At 51.2% G+C, this 24,462-nt stretch overlaps 1 protein-coding gene across 3 annotated transcripts in view; it reads right to left on the bottom strand.

Moving 5' to 3' along the window:
- PMEPA1 (prostate transmembrane protein, androgen induced 1) overlaps positions 1-24,462 on the bottom strand; it is a 47,221-nt gene that overhangs the window by 8,558 nt on the left and 14,201 nt on the right. For 2 of the 3 annotated variants that reach the window (XM_075768840.1, XM_075768841.1), the window contains exon 2: positions 22,098-22,136. The exons of the other annotated variant lie outside the window; for it this stretch is intronic. In XM_075768840.1, the coding sequence (XP_075624955.1) occupies positions 22,098-22,136 (39 nt within the window). The remainder of the gene's footprint in view (positions 1-22,097; positions 22,137-24,462) is intronic. 3 annotated transcript variants of the gene reach the window in all.

Here is a 24,462-nt window from a genome sequence, read left to right as displayed (position 1 = left end):
AACAAACAAGAACAAGCAAACAACAGACTATCCGGCTAACTCCAGAGACATTTGGCAGGAGGCAGTAAGAAGCCGCTCCTAAAATTTCCTAAGGAAATAATTCCTCACACCTCTCAGAGGCGAAGGAAAATCGAGTGCTGGAGGCAAACGTAGCGCTGGGTCATTTTTTCCGTGCATTCGGCACCCAGAGAGCAGACGCCATCCCCGAACCGCTCGGTTGCTCCCCCCAAGACCCCTCGTGCTAGCAGCACCCCAGGGCTCGCCGGGACCAGGACCGGGCAGCAGCAACTCCAGTGCTCATCGTAAAGGAGGGGCCAAACCAGCAACGTTCAATAGTTCTGGGGATTTAAACTTTGTTTGCTTCTCAGTAGGGACAGCTATAAAATCCAATTTTGGACAGCTGTGCCCCAAGCTATCATGAACGCTGCCATCTGTATTTTATCTATACAGATACACACATATATATCTGCAGATCCATAGGAAGACCCATCATGCCTCGAAGGGCAGCATCACACTGCTCATACCAGCTGGGGTGGCTTCTGCTGAGTCAGGCAAATTTAATTTTATTTTTTTTTTATGGAAAGTTTTCTCCTGGCAGGTGGCATTTAAGCGCCAGTAAAAGCAAATAAATGTCAAGAAAACAGTCCAGGTGGTGAGTGCTGCCAGTTACCTCGGAGCTCATTCTGCTAAACAGCAGCTATTTCTGCCATTGCCCAAAATGCTTAACCAGCTCTGCCCACCGCCTGCAAAGAGCAGAATTATGCCTTGAAAGCAGGAGCCTTATTTGTCACTTAAAGCGCGAGTGATCTGGAGCCCATATACTTACAGCCCCCCTAAAACACAGCTGCCCCTACACCAGGAGATCGCACACGGGGTGGGAAGAGAGGGATTAAAAGCCAAACATTGCAAAGGAGTTTTGCCTTAAAAGATGCCTTATAGCTAAGGGCATCTTCTTCAAAGATGGGTCTTTCACAGCAACCCCAGCAAGGTGCCCAAATGCCACTGTAAGGGGAAGAGCCTGGAAAAAAAACCACGTTCCCAACAATTTATGATGCAGCCCCAAAGCAGTGGCACAGCTCACCCGTGGGAACGACAAATGACCAGAGCCCAGAGCTGCCACGGGTGCCCCGTGCTGGAGGAACGGGCTGAAACAGGAGCTCGTTTCTTCTAAACACAAAGCAGATTAACCAGACGCACAAACACACCGAAACTTAACGGGTTGGGAAAAGAAGGTGACGCAAAACCACTAAAAAAAGGCACAACGTCTCTTCCCACGTCATCCCCCCCAACGAAGAGCGTCCCTCCGCAGCCCAGAGGCATGTCCTAGTGCCAGCTGCGCCCAGCGGCACTGAGAGCATCCCTGCCGACCTCCAGCACCCGAGCGGCGGGGTGCAGCCCTGGCACCCCAGCCAGGCACGGGATGCCCCACAGTTTCCCCGGGCGCTCTCCAGGTCACCCACGAAGAGCCAGACCCCAGGGGGGCACTGACCCAGAGCCCCTCTGCCTCCCCTACACGCGGGCAGCAGAGCAGCCACCCAGCTTGGGTGCAGAGCCCGCTTTTTGTGGAATTCATTACAGAAAAGAAAAAACAAAACAAAAACCAAAAAAACAAGCGAGGTTTTTAGGAAGATGAGTCAATTTAGCCTCAAAATGCAGCATGTGCTTTGGCCACGGTAAGAAAACACAAGAAAAAACTATAAATGAGGCCAGGGATGGAAAACTTCTTTTCTGTTAAAAGAGGTTATATTTCTGAAGAAAAAGAAGACCAAGGCAGTTGTAAAGGAAAGTTCCTTTCCAGGACGAGAGGTCCCTTACATGAACCAAACCTTGCTAAATTGGCCACGGTACTTTGGTGCCACAGGTGAAGTTTTGGCCATCGGGAAGCGCTGCCCTAATTCCTTCCTAGGAAGGAACACACGAGACGTGTCATTTAGAACCGACCTCAGCCAAGCTTCCTGCGCACACGTACAGGCACATAACGAGCAGAGCCTGAAGCAGAAGAACGGGTGGGAATTCCATCACGATCTGGGACAACACACCAGCGTCTCATCCATCCCCATCCAGCCCTGAACGCTGTTTATTCTGGCTCTGGGACTCCTGTAATTGGGGTGTTACAAAACAGTTGCCAAGAGGTGCAATAGTAAGGCGCAGTGTGATCACCAGAATGGAGGGGACGCTGCTTTCCGGCAGGGATGCTCCTGCTGCCCCATCGCTCCCTCCCACGTTCTCCTGGAGCTGGAGCCCCCAGGGACCACAGGGAGAGGCCGGGAGGCGCAGGCAGTGTTCGGCCCCGCATCACGCCTCGCTCTTCAGGCTCTAAGCTGGGTCATTTCAGCGTGGAATCCGGTCTGACGTTACGGCAATCACACTGGTATTATCAATACAAGAGTGATTTTAGTATCTCGCTTTGTGGGAGGAGGGAGGACAATTAAGCTGCAAATTAACATGCTGTAAACAGGTTTGGTGAAACGTGTCTGAACGATAAAACCTGATCAGCTCCTCCCGGTCGGACTTTGGCCTTTTCATGCCAATGACCTTGCTCTTCTCCTGATCCTGATCTCCTTCGTTAGCACAGGGAAGCAAACAGCTCAATCACTGCGCCGGAGCACATCTACCCTTGCCTTGCAACACAGACGAGGGCTCGAACGTTTAAGTATCGTATACGAGAAATGCATCTGCCCCTACGTCGTCTTTGGTGGTGGTGCTGAAATGAGAATTTCTTCCCGCTGCTGAGGAGGCCAAACCCAAGAACCTCTGCTCTCGGCACCAGCAGGAGCTCCGGGAAGAGCAGAGGGCACAGAGTTTTGCTCTACCCCAAGCCCAGCCTGTGTCAGCTATGTTGAGATGAGCTTTAATCCCAAGAACGCGCATGTTGCCTTTGGAAAAAAATAATAAAATAAAAATCAAACCAAACCAAAAAAAAGCCCCACACGCTCAATTTGTGCTTTTCAAGTTTTAAGAGACTCATATCCACTCGAGGCACCGAAGTTTCTGCCAGCTCTGCCTCTGTTTTAACTTGTCTTCGTGGGCTTCGTTTGCACAAGGGGGAAAAAACCCCAACACACTGGAGAGCTGGATAGACTCGGTAAGATTTTATCCAAGCAGCTCAGTCAAACTAATGAAGAAAGATCATTAAAAACCCAAACTTTGAGTTAATATGTTATTATACAAGTGCAATTCAGCTGCTATGCTAATAAAAAGCCTTTGGGGAATGAAAAACAAGCCAAACTGCAAAGCACATAATTTATAATTCTACTGGTATTCTTAAAAACACACACACAACAAAACAAGAAAAAAAAATACTCAACACATTTTGTATTTGGCTTCCTAATCATTGTCACTTTTCAATTAGAAGAGACCTCATTCCATTTCTCTCTGTAATTTTCCCCAAGGGAAGTGTTATAAATGCACTAGGCTTTACAAGATGGGCATATTCAGCCTCCAAATGCAAAGTAAGGTCACACTAATTTAATTTTGCATAATTTTTACTCCAGAATACGTTTCAAACTAACAGGTTCAGACATCGCATTTAAGTGACACAACCTGCTTTTCTGTATTTTCTGTCTAGACGCTGCAGCTTTGGGAGTCAGTCAGCACGCATGTAACTGTTTTGCAACTAAGCATTTTTCCCCCAGATTCTCACAATCCTGAAACTGGATATTCGTGATCGAGTCAAAAATCACTTGTCACGTCCCATTCTTCAAGTTCATTACCCACTTGCCACTTTAAACCACATGTGGCCTTGCATAAGGGTTTCACAGCAGCTAACAGCGTGACATTAATGAACGACAGGAGACCCCACCGCTTCCCAAAGCCTGCGGACTCCGCACCGCGCAGGCTGCGGCCGCTCTCCTGCTCAGAGGGCTTTTTGTAGGAAGGCAGCACGTGCCCTTGCTGCCCGGCCACTGAGACGAAAAGGCTCTAAAACGTCTGAAATTTATGAAAATGGCAGCTGGCTGGCAGCTGGCGCGGAGGCACCTCACCGGTATGGCTGCCTCACCCGGCCCCGCTCCTCCCACCAAAGATCACATTTACGGCTCGATAAAAGCAGCTGCAGAAAGGTGCATCTCAGAGCTTCTTCAAGTGCCTACGAACAAATTGCTCAGCACGCACAGGTTTAAACTTTATAAATATTTTTGCAAGGAGGGAGAGCTATTTGAGTCAACGGAGCACTGAGCCTCTGCACACACTCCCGGCTCACAGCAGCCGCAGGGGAGGCGAGGCTATGATATACTTTAAATGCATTTCCTTTACTTTTTACAGCTATTATACAGTTCATAAAATGCTTACTATAAACTTTATTAATGCTCTTCCTTCCACATAGAGTATCACTGCTGAAGACAAATGCTCCAAAGCACTGGCAAGTATAAAGAGGAGCAGGAAAAAAAAAAAAAAATACACCTGCATTTTGCTGCAATAAATACGGGCACTCCAGCTATCATTTACAAGTGGACAGAACAGCTTTCAGACAGGGTCTCAGCCAAGATGACCTTTGCTTTCAGCCGGGTATAATGCACATCTGGAGGTCAAAACAGTTATCTGTAAGCTTCAATTACAATCTCTATATATATAGGAATTGCGTATCGCGTGAGAAGTGATGAGAAGAAGTGAAATTACTCAGGAGATAATGGCTAAGCTGAACAAACGTAGCTGCACGAGCCACAATCCCTAAGAAAAAAAGTTTAAAAAAAAATATGCCAGTCATCATAAATGCTATGGTGCACCATGCTAAAACTCAAGCCTGCATTGCTGAGAGAAAATTAAAGCAAGCAGAGAATCCCCTGCAGAATACTTTGCTTCTCCTATGTTCACTTTCACTTCCTCTGGGTATTTTTATCATTAAAACCCCCTTAGTTCTGACTTGAAACAGATTGCTGGGACAGTTCAAGCACGATGAATCCGATCACAAGCTCACACAGACTACCAAAAATACGCTCTTCAGGGTGTGGAGAAAAATTCCCTGCTGCTGATTTCATCTTCTGAGGACATCAGCCCAGTGTGAGGCAACCCAACGCCCGGCGTCACGCCAGACAGGATGAGATACCTCCCGAGCAAGCCTCGCTGTTGAAAGTTAATGAGCCGTGAGTTAATTTTTACCCAGGACGGATGTGATACGCACTTCAGCCTCTGCATGCTCCTGTGACGGTCCCTCTGCATCAGAGCCCCGTTATCACTCATTTTATTAGCATTTTTTGGGAAAATCCATCTAGAACGGTGTTTGAGGTTGCTCCAACACACCTAACAGAGGAGAGCTGGTGACAGAGGCAGGTGAAGCTTCATCAGGCTTTGGGAGCGTTGGGCACAGCCCCACTTCCAGCATTGCCCCAACAGCTGCCGTAGCGCAGGTCACAGAAAAGGCAAAAACCGGGCTTAAACCGAAACCCTGACTCCAGCGGTTTCCCCTGATCTAGAAACTGATGTGAATTTGAGTAGTAGAAAAATCCAAAAGGAAGTGAGTAAGAGTCAGGGAGACTAAAAAGGGGCCGAGATTTTGCTATTTCGGAAGTTTCAGAGAACTGCAGAAACAGCCTTTGCCCTGACTCACGGCTGTGCCATCGCCGCCCCGCGGGCACTCGCTCCCGGCAGCCGGGCTCCTCGCTGGGCAGAGCCGCCCAGCCCAGCCTCAGGCATCAGCCCGCAGCAGCGCAGGGACCGTCTTGTTGAAGACCCTCCACAAACACCTGCAACCCGCGATAACAGCGTCCTTGTCTGCGCCGAGATGTTACTCTGCAACCCAGCTGTATGGAAATTTCCATTTTCCACCATACGTAAGGACTATTTTTAATTACGTGTCACTTACATTCCCAGAGAAACATCCTGCAAGTGCCTAATGCAAGAGCCAAGGAACCCCACCGCGTACTGGGCCTTCACCTCCGGCCTTCACCTTCTCCGACACGCTTACAACAACTTTTACACCAAGACTGAATGGGATAGTTTTGTACAGAGATTACTCCTGCTGCCTAACGAGCCTCAATAAAACGGGCAGAAACAGATTGAGACTTTTCTGACTTTCCTGTTGAAGTACAAGAGATGTAACCAGGTCTTGTACAAACCTGGGCAGCATCTCTCTAGCCCCCGGAAGACGCGGGCTAAGGATGACTTCTACGGGCAGCGAGCTTGAGCTCCCTGGCCCCATCCTGCCCCCGCAGCACCCCTGACCGCCCCTGCAGGTGCCCACGCAGGGTTTTAGAGCAAAGCTCTGCCCGCAGCGGTGGGCACGCCGCAGCCTCCCTCCTTGCTCAGGCAGCAGAGCCACAGCTTATGGATGAAGTCAATGTACGGATACAGGGGGTTGGTGCTGGGGAATGCTGCAGTTAAGGTCCCCAGGAAGCCAAGGTGGGCAAGCAGTTGGAGCAAAGCTTGGCACAGGAGATGCACTACGCCGAGGTGGGAGAATGCTCACCCTGACCCCGGGCACCCAGATCAGCTGCCGAGGGGTGAGCCCAGGCTCCCAGCCCGTCCATTGCAGAGGGACAAAGTCTTTTCCCAGGTCACTGAGCCCAGGAACAAGACCTGGCGCTGACTCAGCCTCGCCGAGGAACCCAGTCCCTCCCGGGACTGCAGGAGCGTGGCCCTTGGCACAGGCGTGGAGCCAAACAGCTCACCGGCAACAGGATGCAATTACTGGGCATAAACCTATCGGCGTGGACGGGGAACCCGCAGCACAGGGCACCCGAGTCCTCTGCCAGCACCCAGCCCTTGGCAAACACGTGCCTCCTGCAGCGTGGCAGCAGGATACCTGTCGGCACCGCGCAAAGAGCTACGTGATGCTTAGAGAAAGCGGAGCTGAGAAAAGCATCTCGCTTTCTTCCCCCAGAGCCCTTGCTCCAACTATGAAGCAGCACTTTCCGCTGCGCGGCTGCTTTGTGAAGTGCCTGTGGTTATTTATGGAGCCTGCTTCACGTGGGTGACTCAGCACCGTGATTCAACAGATTCCGGCCGAGAGCCCGCAATGACGTGGAAGCGGTGGACCTCGGTGGGGACCGTCCCGCAGCGGCGCCCGGTGAGCGGCACCGGCCTCCGGCACAGCCCCTGGGGACTGGGGACAGTCAGGCCACGGCCGGTCCTGAAGCCTATGGAATCTGTAAATGAATTGCTGCCTACCGCCAGCTAAATATGGTGGCACTGTAATGTCACACCGCATGTTCCGGCTTCTTCCATAATCCTTAGGGATTTAGGGTAAATTCAACTGACTGCAATGCTCCGTCCTCCATGCACCCCCACCTCACACCCCAGAAGGGAAGGTCTCTACACACACACACGCACAGTCTTCCCAGACATGACAAAATTAACCGGATGAATTAATCAAAAGTGTTCACAAATCTGCAGCGAGCACTTTCATCCCTGATTTTCCATTAACACCTCCAATATCCACAGAGCTGCCCTGGCCGCATGACTCAGAGCAAGACGCAGCAGAGATGTGCACAGCCCCGACTGCAGTTCCCTCTCCTCGCAATTTTCTCACCTTTTCATCCACCCCCACCCTTGGGCATCTTCTGTTTGAATAGGTTCCTTGTAGCCCTTGATAGCAGTGCTCTAGTTACATAAAAAAAGCATGTAAAAGACATAAATAAGGGTACAGCTATTTTTTGACTAAGCACGTGCAGATAAGGCTATTCAAGAGTAACCAGGAAAGTGGTGGGGAGAAATGGAAGTCCAAATCGGACTGGTACTGACAATAATTTGAAGCTTGGAGCTGAAAAGCATCCATACATCCTTCCTCCCTGTCCGTGATTCCCCAAATTCTGTACTTACAAGCTTTGCGGGATGCCAAGTAGGGATGCGCAAGGATTTCAGCCAAGAACAGTTTCAGGCCAGTAACCTTAAAAGCTTCTCAACAAGCTCATGCAGCTCCTCAAAGAGCAAATGTAAACCAAGTCTTGGTAGACCAAGGTCTCCTTCTTCCAGCATTGCTACGTGCCTGTCAGCATTCAAAACTTGGGCTGCTTCACTAGCACCCTACAGAAAGCATCCTTCTCGGCCGCCGGTCCGGAGGCCCCTGCCTGCTCCCCTACCCACCCAGGGGCTTTGACAGGCAGAAGAAGGATATGACCCAGCATTTTCTCCAACAGACCTGGGCTGCCGTCTTCGCACGAAACTTATTGCCAATGGGTAGGCAGAGACGCTGCCCTAAACTAGAAGTGATGGGTCTGACTTTCAGCCGTTCTCAGCACCCACATCTCCGGCCGAAGGCAGCAGCAAGGGCAGGGGCTTGGGCACCAGCAGGCTGCAGAGGAGGAGGAGAGACACCCTTATCCATTCTGTCAGCTGCTTGACAGCCCGACCCGCTCCCCTCCCCGGTCTTCGCTGACATTTCAGAGCACCACGGCTTCAGCAGCGCCCAGAGGCACCATCGAGAACAAGGAGACACACAAGGACAGTCCTTGCCATGAACAGCTGAGAGCTACCACTACCTTGCACGCCCCAATAATTAGGGCACAAAACAAGTCCTAATCACTTTTGGAAAATGAAAGCTGAGGACACCCTGTACCGCCCTGCCTTACACATACCGACACGCTGTCCTTTGCGAGCAGAGAACCAGAAAGGCCAGAGCTGACGTTACTGAACCGGTCTGCAGCAGGCCAGGATCAAAGCAGGGTCCCACAGAGCTGGCCTGAGCTCTGCCCGGTCCTTGTGCTCAGTTTAGAGCCCTGCCTGCCCCTGCGTTTGTGCCTGCCGGCTGCGAGCATACTTTTGGAGAGCAGGGGACAGATGTTAGAGCAAAATTTGGGCACACTTTGGAGCAGCATGTGGCTCTCTGGAAGGACCCGAGAGAAACTCAGCAGAATCGAGCCCAGCCAAAGCGTGGTCGTTATGCCAGATGCTCATCAAAGCCTCCGTAAAAGGATGTGGGTTAAGCAATGTAGCCAAAGAGTGGAACTTATTTTTTCTACTCAAGGCTAAAGAATGTGAATTTGAGAAGAGCCATCTGAATCTAGTCACCCTTCCGAGCTATGATTTTAGTCGGGAATAAACTCCCGCAGCTGCGGGGGCTCGGACTCTGCAGCATGGCACAGGAGGGGCAGCAGGAGGGGACCGTGTCTGACAGCGGCCCTTTGCCCTGTTCGTACCCACGGCATGGAGGAAAATACCCTGGCGCAGCAGCACCGCAGCCTGGTGCGAGCAGCTCTGCCCGGGCGCATCCTTCCCAGCCCTGCTTGGAAAAGGGACGTGCCCATTATGCTAAACATTACATCTGAACTGCTCTAATTTAAGCAAGAACCAAAACAGCTCCAGGCAACAGCTGGAATCCAAAGGCTGCCAGAGAGGGTGCAGCTCCGAACACTGCTCCTGGTTTACAGAGGCCATTTCATCCACCAGATGCCGAGCTCCGCTCATTAAAGAGACCAATGTTCTCCCTCTCCGAGACCGCGGACGGGGAAGAAGAGATGAAAGAACAAAGAACTTCAGATAGCAGATTACTCACTCTTGGCCACTCATCTGTTAGGTCATCTTAGAAACAATCAGACCAGGCAAAGTCATTACTACAACAGTCGTGTATTAGCATCTGCTGTGTTTATCTTCTAAATACTACCTCCATAAAACCACGTACGAAGGGCCCATCAGATTGTCAACAATTGTATTTGTTTGCAAGACAGCACAGAAGTACTGGAGATAGATACAGAATATGATCTTGATATTGCCACTGCTGGCACTAATCACAGCACCTTGAACCTGGATCTGCAGCACCAACACCGAGGTATCAAAGAGAGCAGGATCAGGCCCGTGTCAACAGGCAGGACAGCTGGGAAGAGCCTGTTGGATTTGGTCCTGCTTCATGCATCATCAGTACAGTTAATGGCTAAACTGCATTTCCAGATTCACCATGGCCAGTTCTGACGGAGCAAGCAGAAATAATGCCGTGCGAGGTAGTGACGGCGGGCCAAGAACGCGGCAAGAGCGCAAGTGGGACTCAGAAAAGGAGCCAGTTTGAGAAAAAACATTGCTGGAAAATGGGTGATGGGGCCCCAAGGAGTCGTATTCATAGTGTCAATCCTTGGGCCATAACTGTGCATTTAATATAGTTCGTTTTCTTCATTTGTCACCCTGGGTAATCACACATCACATCCTCTGAGTCACTGACAAACGATGGCCTCATCCTGCACCCCCACCTCCTTTTTGTGTTTGTTTTAAAGGAAACGGTCCCATTTCATGCTTACAGCGATGGAATTATCAGACCAATCGGGCCTCAAAAAGCGTTGTAGTCCCTAGAACACAGGATCTGTCCCGATCACACCACTGCGCCTGTTTTTAGCAGGTGACCTCCCCAAGCTAGCACGGCCGCGGTGGCAGCTGCGGGGAGCAGGACCTGCCTTCGAGGGCCAGACAGGCAGGATCGGCACGGCAGCACTCAGCTTCTCCACGGGGATTGCAAACGTGAGAGCTGGGGTCAGCAGCTCCTTCAGCTGGGACACCTCTGGGCTCTGAGCAGAGACCTGTCAGCTGGAGACTTGCTTAGAGAAACTCCTCAAGACGTTAACCAGCTCCCTCAGAGCACTGAGAACTAACGAGGTTCTTTGCGACGCTCAGACTTTCTAAAACCTTGCATACGCCAACCCCTTCTCTCCCTTTTTGGTCCTATTTCTCTCACCCTCCCCTTCTCCAGGATCTTCAGACAACGTCTTTTAGGCACGGTTAGCCTGATCCCAGCCTACTGAGGTGACTGGAAGGAGTGCATTGCTTTTGAAGTTACTCCCAAGGGTAAGGACAGCTAAACTGGATTAAAAGAATAAAGCAATTTTGATTTTACACTTGAAAGATAGGTAAATTTGCTTGCTCACTAGGAAACGTTGAGCAAAGGCTCATGGCCCCACCAAGCTGAGAACAAGCCGGGTATCTCCTGCTCCCCGAGAGGCAGCGCGATGCCCTCGGGCCTGGGGCAGGGGCAGCACCTCACTCGCCCCCTTGAACACAAGCATCCAGGGACGGACATAGGAACAAAACTCTACCGTTTGCAATCATAAACGGCACGAAACAGAGAAAAATCTACCAAAAAATTGAATGAAAAGACACAGTCCACAATATCCGGATCAAACCCTGCCAGCTGACCCTGAAAGACCAGAGAGGTTTTGTTTGTCAGGTGTATTTCTACAGCTAGTAAAAATAAACACATTAATAAATAACTATTTTTGTATACCCTGGAAACACTCCTGATCAATATGTGGCTTGCTACCATAGAGGGTTTTTTTCCTTCCACCCAGCAGAAACTCATGACAAAGGAAAACACATCTCATTTATGAACTTAGCTATAAATACTTTTGCTAACTGCCATTTAGGAATTTCATTTCCTGCTTGAGCAAGTCCTGTTGAAAGAGGCAATTACCAAATTTGTTTCTAGTTATAGAAATAAATGTTTGTTGCTGCCCACATCTGTTTCGACAGACAAATTGCCAGTCACGGACGCTCCGAGGAGAGCAAGTGCTCCATCCAGGGAGGGCTTTGCCACCTCTCCAGAAAGCTAACAGCAATTAAAGGGATTGGGTTTCCGATTCCAACTTCGTTTGAGCCCCCTCTCCCACTGCAACGGAGCTGCTTCGCACCGACGGGGCACCAGCAGCTTCACCGTCAGCCGCAGCCGCCTGCACCACGTCGACTCCCTGCTCCCTCCTCCCGCTGCTGCAGAGACGCTAAGGAATACGCGTTTCATTAGTCACCAGGCCCATCAAAACAAGGCAACTTTAATTCTGCAGGTCACGAGGATCCGGTACGCTGCATTTGTCGTGTGCGCAGAAAGGAAGGCAGCAGCAAAGCATTCTCCTCGTCTGCAAAGCGGTGAGATGGCACAGGCTTTCCTGCTCCGTGTGGGACATCCCGCTGCAAAACAGCCAGTGGTGACCGTGCACAAGTGTGGAGATGGAGGTTTATACCTGTCATCAGCATGGACCACGGCCTCTCCCCGCTGAACGCTGTACGTACCGGGTTTTAGCGTGCCTCCCTCCCCAGTGTCCTCCTTTCCACTTCCCTCCACCCTGGCTGTCCTCCAGAAAGTTTCCATTTCCACTTATTCCTGGGAAAACTTTTCATCAGCTGATTCCCAACAAGCTCTGGTCCTGTGGGACCATCGCTGGAGCACGGGCACCCCGAGAGGGACAGGGGGACAAGCACAACACGCATCGCCTCGTGCCCAGCGCCTGGCTCCAGGACGTGGCAGGGGCACGGAGAAGCCAGGAAACCCCACAAGCTGCGGCTGGGGAACCTCTGCTCCTCCGGCATTTTTGCTGCGTGAATCAGCACGGGTCCCCGCACACCCCCGGTGCAGCCCCGAGGAGCCCATCGGCATTTGGGAGCGGCGCCGGGGTCCCCGCCGTGCCCCCCGTTCCGAGGTCGCAGCGCTGCACCTCCCCGGGGGCTCCGGGACATGTGTCCCCGGGCAGCAGTGCCGCACGGGCTGCCCCGCCGCGCAGCTCGCAGACGGGTGTCGAAACACGGATTGAGCAAGTTGGCCAAAGCCACACAGGTCATGACAGGGCTGCAACTGCGACCGGATTTCCTCAGCCGGTCAGCAGGACACCTCTCCCTTCTCTGCCTCTTCTCAAGCGTCGTTATCGTCTGTATTGTTTTGCAGCTTTTGCTTACAAAAGGAGTGACCTTTCCACAAGGTAATCACTCCCATGGAACAAGGACGATCTTAAGTTAGACATAATTATGCATGGCAGAAAAAAATTTATGCAAAACGCATGCAAATGCCCAGACTGCGTTTGGTCACTGCAATATCCAAGTTCAATTCTTGAACTGGTCTGAACACCACCAGATGGGAGCAAATGCATGTGCATACTCTCACACAGAGATGTGAAAAAATAAGAAGTATATTTATATATACACACACACCAGAGTGAATGGGGGAGGTGAGTAAAAACGCCCCAAATCTGACAAAATTAAAGGTAATAAATTTACTTCCACCTCAGCTGTAGCAACAGCCTGAGAAAGGTTTTAACTCCTACAGCAGATATGCTGGCAAGTCTAAGTTTTGTTGTAGTGTTTTGCATCTGTGAGTTTTTAAGCAGGCACAAAAAGAGAAGCTGTCCTCCCATGTAAAACCAGCAGCGTTTGCTCACCAGAGCGGGTTTCAGAGCCGAGAACGGGACCGGGTTCCCATGCCCTCCCCTCGCCCGGCCGTGGCGGGATGAGCCGAGCCTCCCCATCCCCATCCCATCCCCATCCCATCCCCTGGCACATCTGCGTCCCTCCTGCCCGCCCCATTGTCCCCAGCACCCCGTCCCGTCCCCACGCAGCCCCCAGACAGCAGATTGATGACACGGAACGGCGGCGAAGAGCCGACCCGCGAGGTCAGCCCCGACAATAGGTTTTTGGGGGCAGTTGGAGGGAAGAGGCCGCGGGGGTGAGGAGCCCCCCAGCTCGCCCATCCCCTCCGCAGAGGTGATTTCTAGCCCGGCTTTTCAAGCCGCCTCTGCGGGCCACCCGCCACCTGCCCGTGGGGACGGGGACGCTGGGCGGCGGGTGGCACCTCGGCCCCCGGGAGCAGAGCGGCAGCTGCCCTCGCACCGGGGCGGAGGGCGACTTCGGGAGGACGGGAAGGGGGGAAGAGCACAGAGGGGAGGATTATCCATGGACACAGCTTGTCCCCTTTTCACTGCATTTAACAATAAAGCAGTAGCTATAGCAACAGGGTTAATTAATGCATCCGATTTGCATAACTAAAACTCTGAACCCATTCAAACCTTGGTGATATTTTCATTCTTAAACCGGGCCTGCAAGGCTGTGCTCTTATGGCAAGGGGACCCCAAACAAACACAGGCAGAGGGCTGTCCTGCTGCACTTGCGGGGAGCCGCAGGTCCACGCAGGCCACCGCGCGGACCCAAACCGCACAAAGCCACCCCTCAGCTGCGGCGTGACCTGCCCGTGAGGCTCCAAGAGCCATTTGCTCCACGTACCTTTATTTCTCCTCGCCGAAAGCATTAGCATTTACAAATAAGCATACGGAAAAAGAACAGAAAAATAGGGACTGAAGGGTTCTTCAAAAAATAAAATGGGGGGAAAAGTGATTTTCAGAGATGGAAGGAGTAAAGCACATTCCAAGACAGAGGGGGTAAGGAGATAGGCAATGTAAAGGTTTCAGACTATCGTATAACCAGAGGGGGAAATGTCTTCTCACCACAAACATGCATCTGCATGATGTCTAGACAGTCATAAAAAGGGCAATTAAAGTACTGCAGGCTGCAGTAAGCTAATGTCTCCTCTCCCAGTCTAAACAGTTGAAACATACCGTACTAACTTCGAAAAAAAATATATAGGATAGAGAGAGAAAGACAAGTTTGTAAGGAAAAATGTTTTGAAATTCAGTTTTAAATAAGCCAGTAAATTAATTCAACCTTGTCAAATCTTTGCCTTATAACATATCAAATATTCCGCCTGCGTCCTGTCTAGACTGCGATAACAAAGGGCATTTAAAGCCCTGCAAGATGCGCTGACAGAGTAGCCATTTAAAGATGCAGTATTGCTTTCTCCATCTAAACCGATTTGTCAGATGGAGTTAAAATGAAAATGATAAGTAATCACTCTGGTTCACAACCATTTCAAAAGAAAAAAAACCACAAAACCCCCACAGCTCATAGATATAAAACCCAATAAAATCATCCCAATGTACCATTCCAGTGGGACTTGTTTGGCTATTTTTTTTTATGGCATTTGCTTTTTTTTATTTATTTATTTTGTTAATCTGAGTTGTCACTAGCTTTCTGCAGCACATGCATTTCTAAATAGGAGTGTATTAATTTTGAAAAAGTCAGCTCCAAGTATTAATTGATTTATTGATATAAAATGATGACTTGCTGAGAAACACTATTATAACTCCAAGGGTTAACACTGAAAAGGACTTTTTAAAATTATTATTATTATTTACTTAAAAGCAAAAGAATAAGTTATCTCACAGGAGAGAAACTGGCCAGTCTCCATCACTGACACAGTTCAGCCTGCGCAGTCACTGTCCTCAAGGGAGCAAGAGAGAAAGAAAAGTTACAGCAAACTATGTGGCTGTGCACAGCATGTTGGGTTGTTGGTTTTTTACTGAGAAAAGACAATTTTCTGGAAAAAGCAAAAGCAGATATAAACCTGTGTAACACAAGAAACATTCTCCCCCCTTCCTGAGCTTTATCAGCTGTTGGAGAACCTAAATCTCAAAAAAAAAACCCACCAAAAACCCAAAACGCAAAATAGCCAATGTGGCTTAGCAGGATGGGTAAGGCTGCCCACGATGGAGCAAGCGCCCGCAGACCTACAGCTACCCCACGGGCAGCCGCTTCTAACGACGCGCAGGACTGACTTGGAAAGGCGTTGCTTTGTCGTGACACCGCATGGCCAGAAGCCCCTGGCGAGGTCCAACCGCGCCGTACGGTCACTTCTTGGGGGGGGGGGGGGGGGGGCACAGTGGGGAGAGTCACCCCTGGGAGTTCAAAGCTGGACTGATTGCAGGTCCTCTCTGCTCCTCACCCGATAGCATCCCACCACCACCTCGTTTGCACCTCCCTCTGCCTCCCCACCCTTGTTTCTTAATTATTTTAATAAGACTGTTTCCAACTTCACTGCTCATTCCGCAATAGCCCAAGGGCTACAACTGTTCATTAGACAGAATTTCTGCTTTAATTGCACTGACACAGATGTGTAGGTTATCTGGAAGAAATTACTAAAATGAGCAGTAAAAAAAACGGGGCTGGATGCTTTTCTTCCCTTATGGAGAGTTTAATTTAAACAGTATTTCCCTCCATACCCTGTACATCATTCAGTGCATTGCGGGTTCGCAGAGGAATTAACCCCGAATTGTTCCCGCTGCCAGGGTGCGTACAGGTGCACTTTGCTCCCCGCGCTGCGGGGGGTTTCGGCAGGGGCACGCAGCCCAGGTTTGCCTCTGGCGGCTGCAGACGTGGTGCCCGACACCACCCGACCCACGGGGCTCTGCAACGCAGCCCCTCCACGGATGCACGGAGCAGAGCTGCGCAGCAGCCCCGCTGTCCCGGGAGAGGAGTGGGTGGCTGACATCCTGCCCGGCTGACATGTCCCCATCACGGTGGGGTGGGATGGCCCACGTCCCCCCCCCATGTCATCCCGGCAGCACAAGGCAGTGACGTTCACCTGAGAGTGGAAGTAACCCAGACCACCGATAAAGCTTTAGGGAAGAAGTTCAACCTGTTGCACTGCCTTGACCTGACTGTAACTCACGGGTTTTGCCATGAGGCTAAAACAAAAGGTCGCCGATGAACGCCCAGCTGCAGTCACCCTGCGCGCCTCTGATGTCACGGCTTTCAGCAACTCCAGACTCATGACCCCTTGGTAAGATGTGGAAGCACCAAAACCCCAGCGGGGCAGGAGGCGTTGCCACTGCTGCCCCACGGCTTGCGCCCATCCCTGCACCGGCACTGCGGGTCCCAGGACCAGGATGGGAAACAGGCTCCCTCGGCCCCCCCTCACCCTCTGCAAAGAGGTGAGCCACCAGACACAGAAAAATGTCATCGCTTCTGCTCAACAGCGTCCAGGCTTCGAACTCGCCACGGTTGTGCAGCTGTCAAATCAGCCATGGAGTTTACATGAACTTCCTCTGCAATTCATGTTGGCGAGAGCCAGACACATAATAGCCTTGGATTCACGGAGAAAGAGCTGCCAGTGTTATTTCTATTTAAAACCTCTATTTGAGCTTCATGCACTCATTCTTCACACATCGTATGCATGCACATACACACAAAACGCAGAAGCGAGCCAGATCCAGAAGCGGTTCACTTCACCACAAGCCCTGCCTAATAGTGATTTCAGGTTTTGGCTCACTCTTATTATTTAATAGATTTTAATTCAATAATAAAAAGTACGAACCTGCCAATTCTTTGTTATGTCTTCTTGCCAGGAAGAAAAAAAAAAAGGAAAAAAAAAGAAGAAGAAAACATGCAAGAAACTTGCTACCAAGTTATTTATCGCACAGTTCCAGGGAAGGGGCTGCTCTCCCCAGCAGCAGCACAGAGGAGCCCTCCAGGCCGGGTGAAGGCTGAACCTGCGGGAACACTCAGCCAGCCAGGGTGGGCTGGGGTAGGGGGAACAAGCAAATGCACAGCAAGGGTTCGAGTTCTATCTCTGAACATGTCTAAAAGCCATTAAAAATGTCTCTTTCAGCAAACCCCATCTTTGATTTAAAAGGGTGGGGAAAAATTCACAAATGCTTCATGTCAAAGAAAGTCTGCATTAAGGGGGAAAAAACCCTAACAAAAAAACCTTTCTTTTGTTTTTAGGGGACTTATTTGCTCTCTATCTGCCGAGAACCTTTAAAATTCCACCATTATATTTTAACAAAACCCTAAGACTGAAGCATCTCGTGCTAAAATTCAAGAGAGAGAGCACATCAGTTCCGTCCTTCATTTGTAAGTACTTTGCTCAGACCTGACTGCGTTTTGTATCTTGGTCCTCGATGCTTTTTGGCAGTTTGCTCTAGACTTACTGGCATGGGCTAAAAGGTTTCAATTTAGCTGGTGTCAGCTGAGCATCTGTGCCTGCAAAAACTGGAGTGGGGGTGATCCCGGCTGCATTTCAAAAGCACATTTCTTTTTGGGAGCTGCCACAATAATTTTAAGTCTGGGTGTGTTTGGGTAGCAGGGTGACTCCCTCCGAGGGGTCCCCATTTCAGTCCTGAGCGGAGCGCCCAATCCTGGGAAGCATTCCTGACCAGCGGAGGTAAAAGGAGCTGGGAATGCTCCCTAACCTGTGACCCTGCTAACAAAAGGCAGCGAGAGCGTCTAGACCTCCAGTCTGACGGCGAGTGAAGGCGAGCATTGTGCTGCCTCAGACAAGGCAGGCACGCACGCGCTGCGGGACGGGAGCGGCGATGCAAACCCCAGCTGCAGCCATCGACAGGCATCGCCCCCAAAGGCACCAGGTTACTGAGGGAGGGAGGGGGGCCACGCACAGCCCACCCTTCCTCGCCAGCGGCTTTTGGGGCAGCTCCCAGTGCAGCTGGACCCGTGGAGATGGAAGAGCTCATCGAATTTCCAGCCTGACCGGCCCCAGGTTTCCCTATGCCTCCGTGTATTGCACACATACCATCCTCACTCTCCCAAACACAACCATCCCGTGTCCCAGCTCCCTGCAGATCACCAACACGAGAGAGCAAAGGAGAAAAAAAAAAAGCGCTGCCTTCCATAGAGCCTTCATGTTTTGCTTTCCCTGTCTGCCTCAGTTAAAAAGGGACAAACCACGGTTTTCCCTCTCTGCCAAGCCTGGAGATCAGCTCAACGTTCAGAAAAGCTGAATTTGAGACCCAGCTCTGCCACGTTTTGCTTGTGTGACCCCAGACAAGCCCTTTGGCTTTTCTGCATTGGAGGTCCCCACGTATAAAAATACAAATACCCTAAATAAATGTTAGAGCTAATGGCAGGTTAGTGCCAGGGAACTGCACTAAGAGGAAACAAAAGACCTATTAAAAGCCCTCCTTCATCTCTGCCAAAAAGAAAACACTATTACCCAGTACTTAAAAGGATGCATTAAAGGAGACAGAGCAGCCGGGGGTTTCAGGACACCCCTGGCAGAGCAGCAGCGCTCCCGGCCAGCCGCCCCCACGCTCCCCCGGGACGATGGGGCTTTCCCCAGGGTGCTCCCACAGCCCGGCCCTGCCCTTGGCCACGCTCCGGCCGTGCCACCACGGGCAGCTGGAGCAGCACCTGCCTCAAGCACTCCTGGCAGACAGCGGCACGGTCCCACACCAGAACGCACCATCGTCAACCTGCGGATCAGAACCGCTGGCAAAACTGACGTGAAACAAAAATCGTTAGCGTCACCCTCCTCAAAGGAAAGATTGCTTCTCAGAGTCTGGGTTTTCTGCCAGAAGACGTGTTCCGCATCAGCTGTACAGACGCTGAAACCAGAGGGACCCACATGTGCAGAGATGGCAACACCACCCTGGGCATCAGCAGCGCCCGCTAGCCTGGGCATGCTGCTCCACATGGGACCTGCCAGCCTGGGCACAACCAGCTCCCAGGTGGGACCTTCAGGGCTTACAGCCTGAAGCCTAGCAAAGCCACCCCCAGCAGCTGAGATCGTTTATGTAGCCATTAAAAGCCCACCCCCTTCTGATGGGAGGTGAACTATTAACACCTTGTTTTATTATCCTGGTAGTCACCTGATGCTAATCCTTCACCAGAACACCCTACCACCTCCATACCTTTCTACCTAGAGAACAGCTGACAGGGAGTTTCTTCTCCCCCTGCCTCCATCACTTCCTACCCCATTTCCAAAACATCATCCCTCCTGCAGCAGCTCCTTCCCAGGTGCTCCGGGGCCACCCGGGCACCGACGCTGCCTGCAGAGCCATGGTGGCACCGGAGCAAGATGCCACGCACCGGCAGGCTCAGCCAGGTCCAGCCCAAACTTCCTCGCAGCTTGGCACCTGCCATGGCAGCAGCTCATCTTCTGACAACTGCGTGTGATTTATTTTTGGTACACATGCACAGGGAGACTGACAGATCCTACACTGGGATTTTATCGGCAGTATGCAGCTATGGAAACAAACCCATTTAGACTAATATAACAAAATGCCCAAACTCACAACAATAAAATAAAGAATGATTCATATGGGCATTTTCACAGGGGAGCGTTGCAGCGAATACAGAGTGTGACCCAGCTTCTGGGAAACAGGGGAGGTCTGTGTGTCTGCTTGGACAGAATTCACCCAAACCCCTAAAAATCAGTAGGCATCGCATTTTCATCCAGTTAAATATTTTGCCTTGTGAATTTTGTTTTGTGCAAACCTTCCACCCTGCTCTTTGATTTTAAAGAGTGCAAGGACTGCATCGTCTCCTAAATCAGATGAGTGGCTCCTTGGTGAGGGCATCTCCTCTTCACCCTCTGTACCCACTCCCACTCCCGCTCTGTGAGAAGCAGGAGAGCCGATGCCAGACCCAACAGAAACTGCTGCACCCCTTTTTGCTCCCTGTGGGGAGGGTGGCAGCACCTGCCCATGCTCCGGTGCACAGCAGCCCAATCCCCTCTCAGCGGGCGAGAGAGAGCTACAACACACTTACAGAAATTCAAGAATCTGGTGTCCACACCGCAGACATCCAGGAGTTACCAGGATGATGGTGGAGCAGTTTAAAAACCCAAGAAAAAAACCACAGTGAAAGCTGAACCTCCCTCGAGTCAGTCTCGGGTGGTGCTCCCTGCCCAGCGTTTGTGTTTTGCCCCCGCCGCGCGCAGGGCTTTAGCCCAGATGACACGGGGATGGGCACCGGCATCTCTCCCCGAGGGTCCGGGCGCCAGGGCACTCGAGAGGGGAGCGGGTGGTGGAGGTGGCCATGTCTGGCAACACCGGCCCGGGCTGTAACTGCAGACAAGGACCCAGACAACAAAGGCGAGGCAAGAAGCCATCCCGTGGACGCAGCCATGTCTGGCAGACTGCGGCTTTCAGAAGCTTGGGAAGACTTCCCCGACGTCTGCAAACGCAGCTCCTCGCTGGGCGCACAATTAAGCTAGCAGCAAGATCACTAGTGTCCTACATCGTACTCCAAATAATATCCATCTAGTAAGATTAAAAATCCCCAAAGAGTACAAGTGTGTGACGAAGGAGCAAGCAACTGGAGACTGCAGGGAACAACTCTACAACAACAAAAAATATATTTAATTTTCTGTTATTTATATTCTAAGGAAACCGCATGTTTTCACTTGCATCTTTGCCTCCCTCCCTGAGGCACAAACATACACACAAAATGGGACAGGGGAAAAGGACAGGGAGCAGGGAAGGCAGGAAGAGCAGCACAGCTAGAACATATCCCTGCTCACACGCTTTCCTAAATCACAGGACAAGAAAACATGTGCAACGGTCGGGCAACAGCAAACACCTTTTGCTGCAGTGAAAACGCCCCGAGCTACGCTGCTCAGAGCACCGGGACACTGGGGCCCCCTCCACCCGCCTGGCATAGTTATTGAAATCTGTTGTTTAAGGCATTAATATACAACAAATATAAATAAATCATTGACTGCTGCAGGACAGCTTCCCTACGGACTGGCGTGAGCATCCCAGCACCGGGGCTGCGTCCGCCCTGCACGCGTCGGCTGCGCCCGGCCTCGGGCTCCTGCTCCTCTCCTGCCTGATGCCTGCACCACGGTAACGCTGCTGGGGGACCGGCGGTGTCTTACAGCTTTTTTGCACTTAGGCCAAGACTATTTTGCTGTGCGGCCAAATTGTGCCATCAGGCTCAAAATCAAGAACTGAAATAATTCTTTTTTGTCTTAGATTATGATTTTTACTAATAGATGCTTGATAAAAGCCTAATGAATGATTTGTAGGTATTATAAGCACATTAAAGATCTGAGCATGGTTATAAGCCAAAGTCATAAGCTCTATTGACTTCCCAGGCTCTATAACAATTGATCAGCCATCTATTAAAATCATTTATTCACCACTTGTTAACACTTTATTTAGTCAGTTCTTCCCTGGCATGCTTGGGACACCACATGTGAGCAAAGACACCTTATTTTAGAGGTATTCTCATAAACTCAATGCTAAATTGAGAGAGACACCCATAAATGTTACGACAATGTCTTTTTAAACCAGGAAAGGCTCTTTTGCAAACAGGTTCAGTTCCAATCCAGCAGCCTGGTTCAACAGGGCTTCCGACCCTGATTTTGTCCATCCTGAACACGGGCAGCTCCTGCAATGATCAACAGGAGTCCAACATGCCAAGACTTAAAAGGCTTCAGATTATCAAACTACTTTCACAAAACACAGTGAAAGTTTTTTTTCCTTGATGTAATGATGCTCATTAGTTTGCCAGAGCAACAGCAAATGGAAGAGTACTTGTGCTTAAAAAGACATTCAGCCTTTATAGATGTTTCTCAATTGAGCAGCAGAAGAAAAAATCCCATCCAGGATTACCAATATGCAATCCACTATTGGGAGACAGAAAATACCGGGTTTGCAAAATCAGCCTCAGAAGACAGGGCTGCATCCCGCTCTGCAGCCCAAACAGCAGGTACCTGCTGCTCTCCGGGCAAGGCAATGTACCACCCGTTTCGTCAAACAAGTAACCGGGGTGTTTATAGTACAGCAGCTGCAATCATGCAATCAGCCTTCGTAATTAGATCTTGGCAACTCTTGAAATACTTCACTTACCCAGTTTACCTGGAAAGGTGCGACCTAAACATTCAGTGCCTGGAGACATTTGAAAGAAAAACAGAAAGCATCCGTCAGTGATGGGAGCCACCTCCGACCGGCTGCAACACACACCCCAGCTCCCCTCTTGGGGACTCATTCCTGAGGAGCTCCCCCACGGCCAACCATGGTTGACATCTGCACCCGAGCCTGCCGCCTCCGCAGTAGCCAGAAGTACCAACAGCACCACAAGCCAGGTCTCATCACTCCCGGTAACGACCCCACACACTTTTCCCGCACCAGAAGTTGCGGCGCGAGGTCCCATTCCTCTCCAGCCATGCCACTGCACAGGCTTCCCCAGGACCGCTCTCCTCCTGCACTCGCAGCCAACTCTCCTGATGGCCTGCTGAAGACTCCGGAAGGTCTGCAAAGTCTTCCGGATCCCTCAGCCCACCCCAGACCTCCCCACCATGTCCCACAGCACCAACTGCTTGTCTGTGGCGCTGGGCAGCACCGTGCGCTTCAAGGCGCCCGTGGGCTATTTGTCACGTGCTGTCTCCTCTGCAGACACACGCCGCCGAGCCCCACGTGCTGCTGAGCCTTGGGGAAAGCTCAGGCTTCCCTGACACCCCATCCCCAGTGCGGGGGCAGAGGCTGTGGGGTGCTGAAGACCCACAGCAAAATCTTGCACAAAACCCCAGATGCAATGCCCAGCAGATGTATTTTCAAGCGAGGAACAAAGCACTAAAAAGTTTGCAATAAAAGACAATTCATGCCTTCTCTCCCACCCGTCGGTGAGCAGTGCATCACTGTCCGCAAACCTGATGGGATGCCAAGACACGGATCCCCCCGACCCCACCAGTACAACGCATGAAGCCCATAAGAACTGTCACTGATAATGGTTAATTGGTACTAATTAGTACCTGCCACAGTCTATTGCCAGCGGAGCCCTACTGGCCTATAAAAGTGGCCTTTAACCCGAGAGTGAGCACGGCTCCCAGCCGCACGAGCCAGGGCTGCGCCTGCCGCCGCTCCTGCCGCAGCTCCGGTCCGAGCGCAGGAGAGCAGCCTGGGAGGTTCGAGAGGTTATATTAACACATCATTCCTCCCAAATAAAGCTTTAAAAAGTTACTTTCCATGCACCTGAGAGGACACAGAGAAGCAACTTTTTCACCCCAGGAAAAGATTAAGGGTCAGAGAGTCGCTGTAAATTACTGCAGCGGCTAAATAACTTGGGATACGCGGGCTCGGGTCAGCTCACAGATTTTAAGTCAGGCTGATTTAGAGGAACGAGTTCAGACATATTGCAAATCAATGCTTCGCGTGCAAGAGGCATTAAAAAGTGCCCGTGCAAACGTGCGGCATCGCCTGCGTTCACACCGGCAGCCGACAGCCCCCGCGTGTGAGCACACCACCACCGCCCCACTGGAAGTGGCGCCGACATCGATCGTGATGGGAAGGAAAAGAAAGGAATTCTCCCGAGCTAAACACCAATGTGTGGCAACAAGCTGCGGCCTCCTCATCCTCCTCCTCCTCCTCCGCAGCCAGTTCACTGCACAAAGCCCGAGAAGGAGTGGGAGGCTAAAAATGAGTGAAAGGCCAAAAAAGGGTGGGGGGCTGAAAAAGGGGTGGGAGGGCAAAGGGAAAATAGAGGCTCAGAAAAAGTGGAGACCAAAAAAGGGTGGGAGGCCCAAAGGGGGTCGGAGGGAAACGCAGAGGCTGAGAAGAAGTGGAGGCCCGGAACGGGTAAGAGGCCAAACAGGGCTGGGAGGCAAAAAAGGGAAAAGTGGAGGCTGAGGAAAAGTGGAGGCCAAAAAGGCTTGGGAGGCCCAAAAGGCGTGGGACTCCAAAGGAACGTCAGAGGTTGAGAACAAGAGTCTCTGCGCCTGCAGCGGGCCGGATCGGTTGTTCTCTGGTTAAATTTCCAAAAGGGTAGAAAGCAACGTGTCTCCCCCACACCCTGCTCCCGCAGCACAGGCAATGCCCCCGCTGGTGTCTGCACCCTCTGCACACACGGGCACGTCGCCCCGTCGCGTGACGTCGCACCCAAGACGTTTTGGCAATGGCCTGGGATGTGTGGGAGAAGCGAGCCCGAACCCTCTGAAGTCAGGCGGGATTTTGGGACGCTGCTTCTCGCCTCCCTCTGAGCTCACCTGGCTCCCACGCACTCACATTTGGCCTTTTGGCTTAGCCATGCATTTTGCCAACTTTTTAAATGCAAATGAGAATTTGCACTTAAAGTCAGTGCTTTAATCTTGACCAGAGCCACCCTCAGCTCTCCTCTCTTCCTCCATACATGCATAAATGTTTTTTATGCCACGGGCAGCAGAGAAGAGATACAGGAGTTGCTGAGCAGTCGGCGCGTATTCCCTGTGGATCGGCACCC

The sequence above is a fragment of the Balearica regulorum genome, chromosome 16 (assembly GCF_011004875.1).
Source record: "Balearica regulorum gibbericeps isolate bBalReg1 chromosome 16, bBalReg1.pri, whole genome shotgun sequence".
Classification (NCBI taxonomy): Eukaryota; Metazoa; Chordata; class Aves; order Gruiformes; family Gruidae; genus Balearica; species Balearica regulorum.
This window is presented reverse-complemented; position numbering and strand designations above follow the sequence as displayed.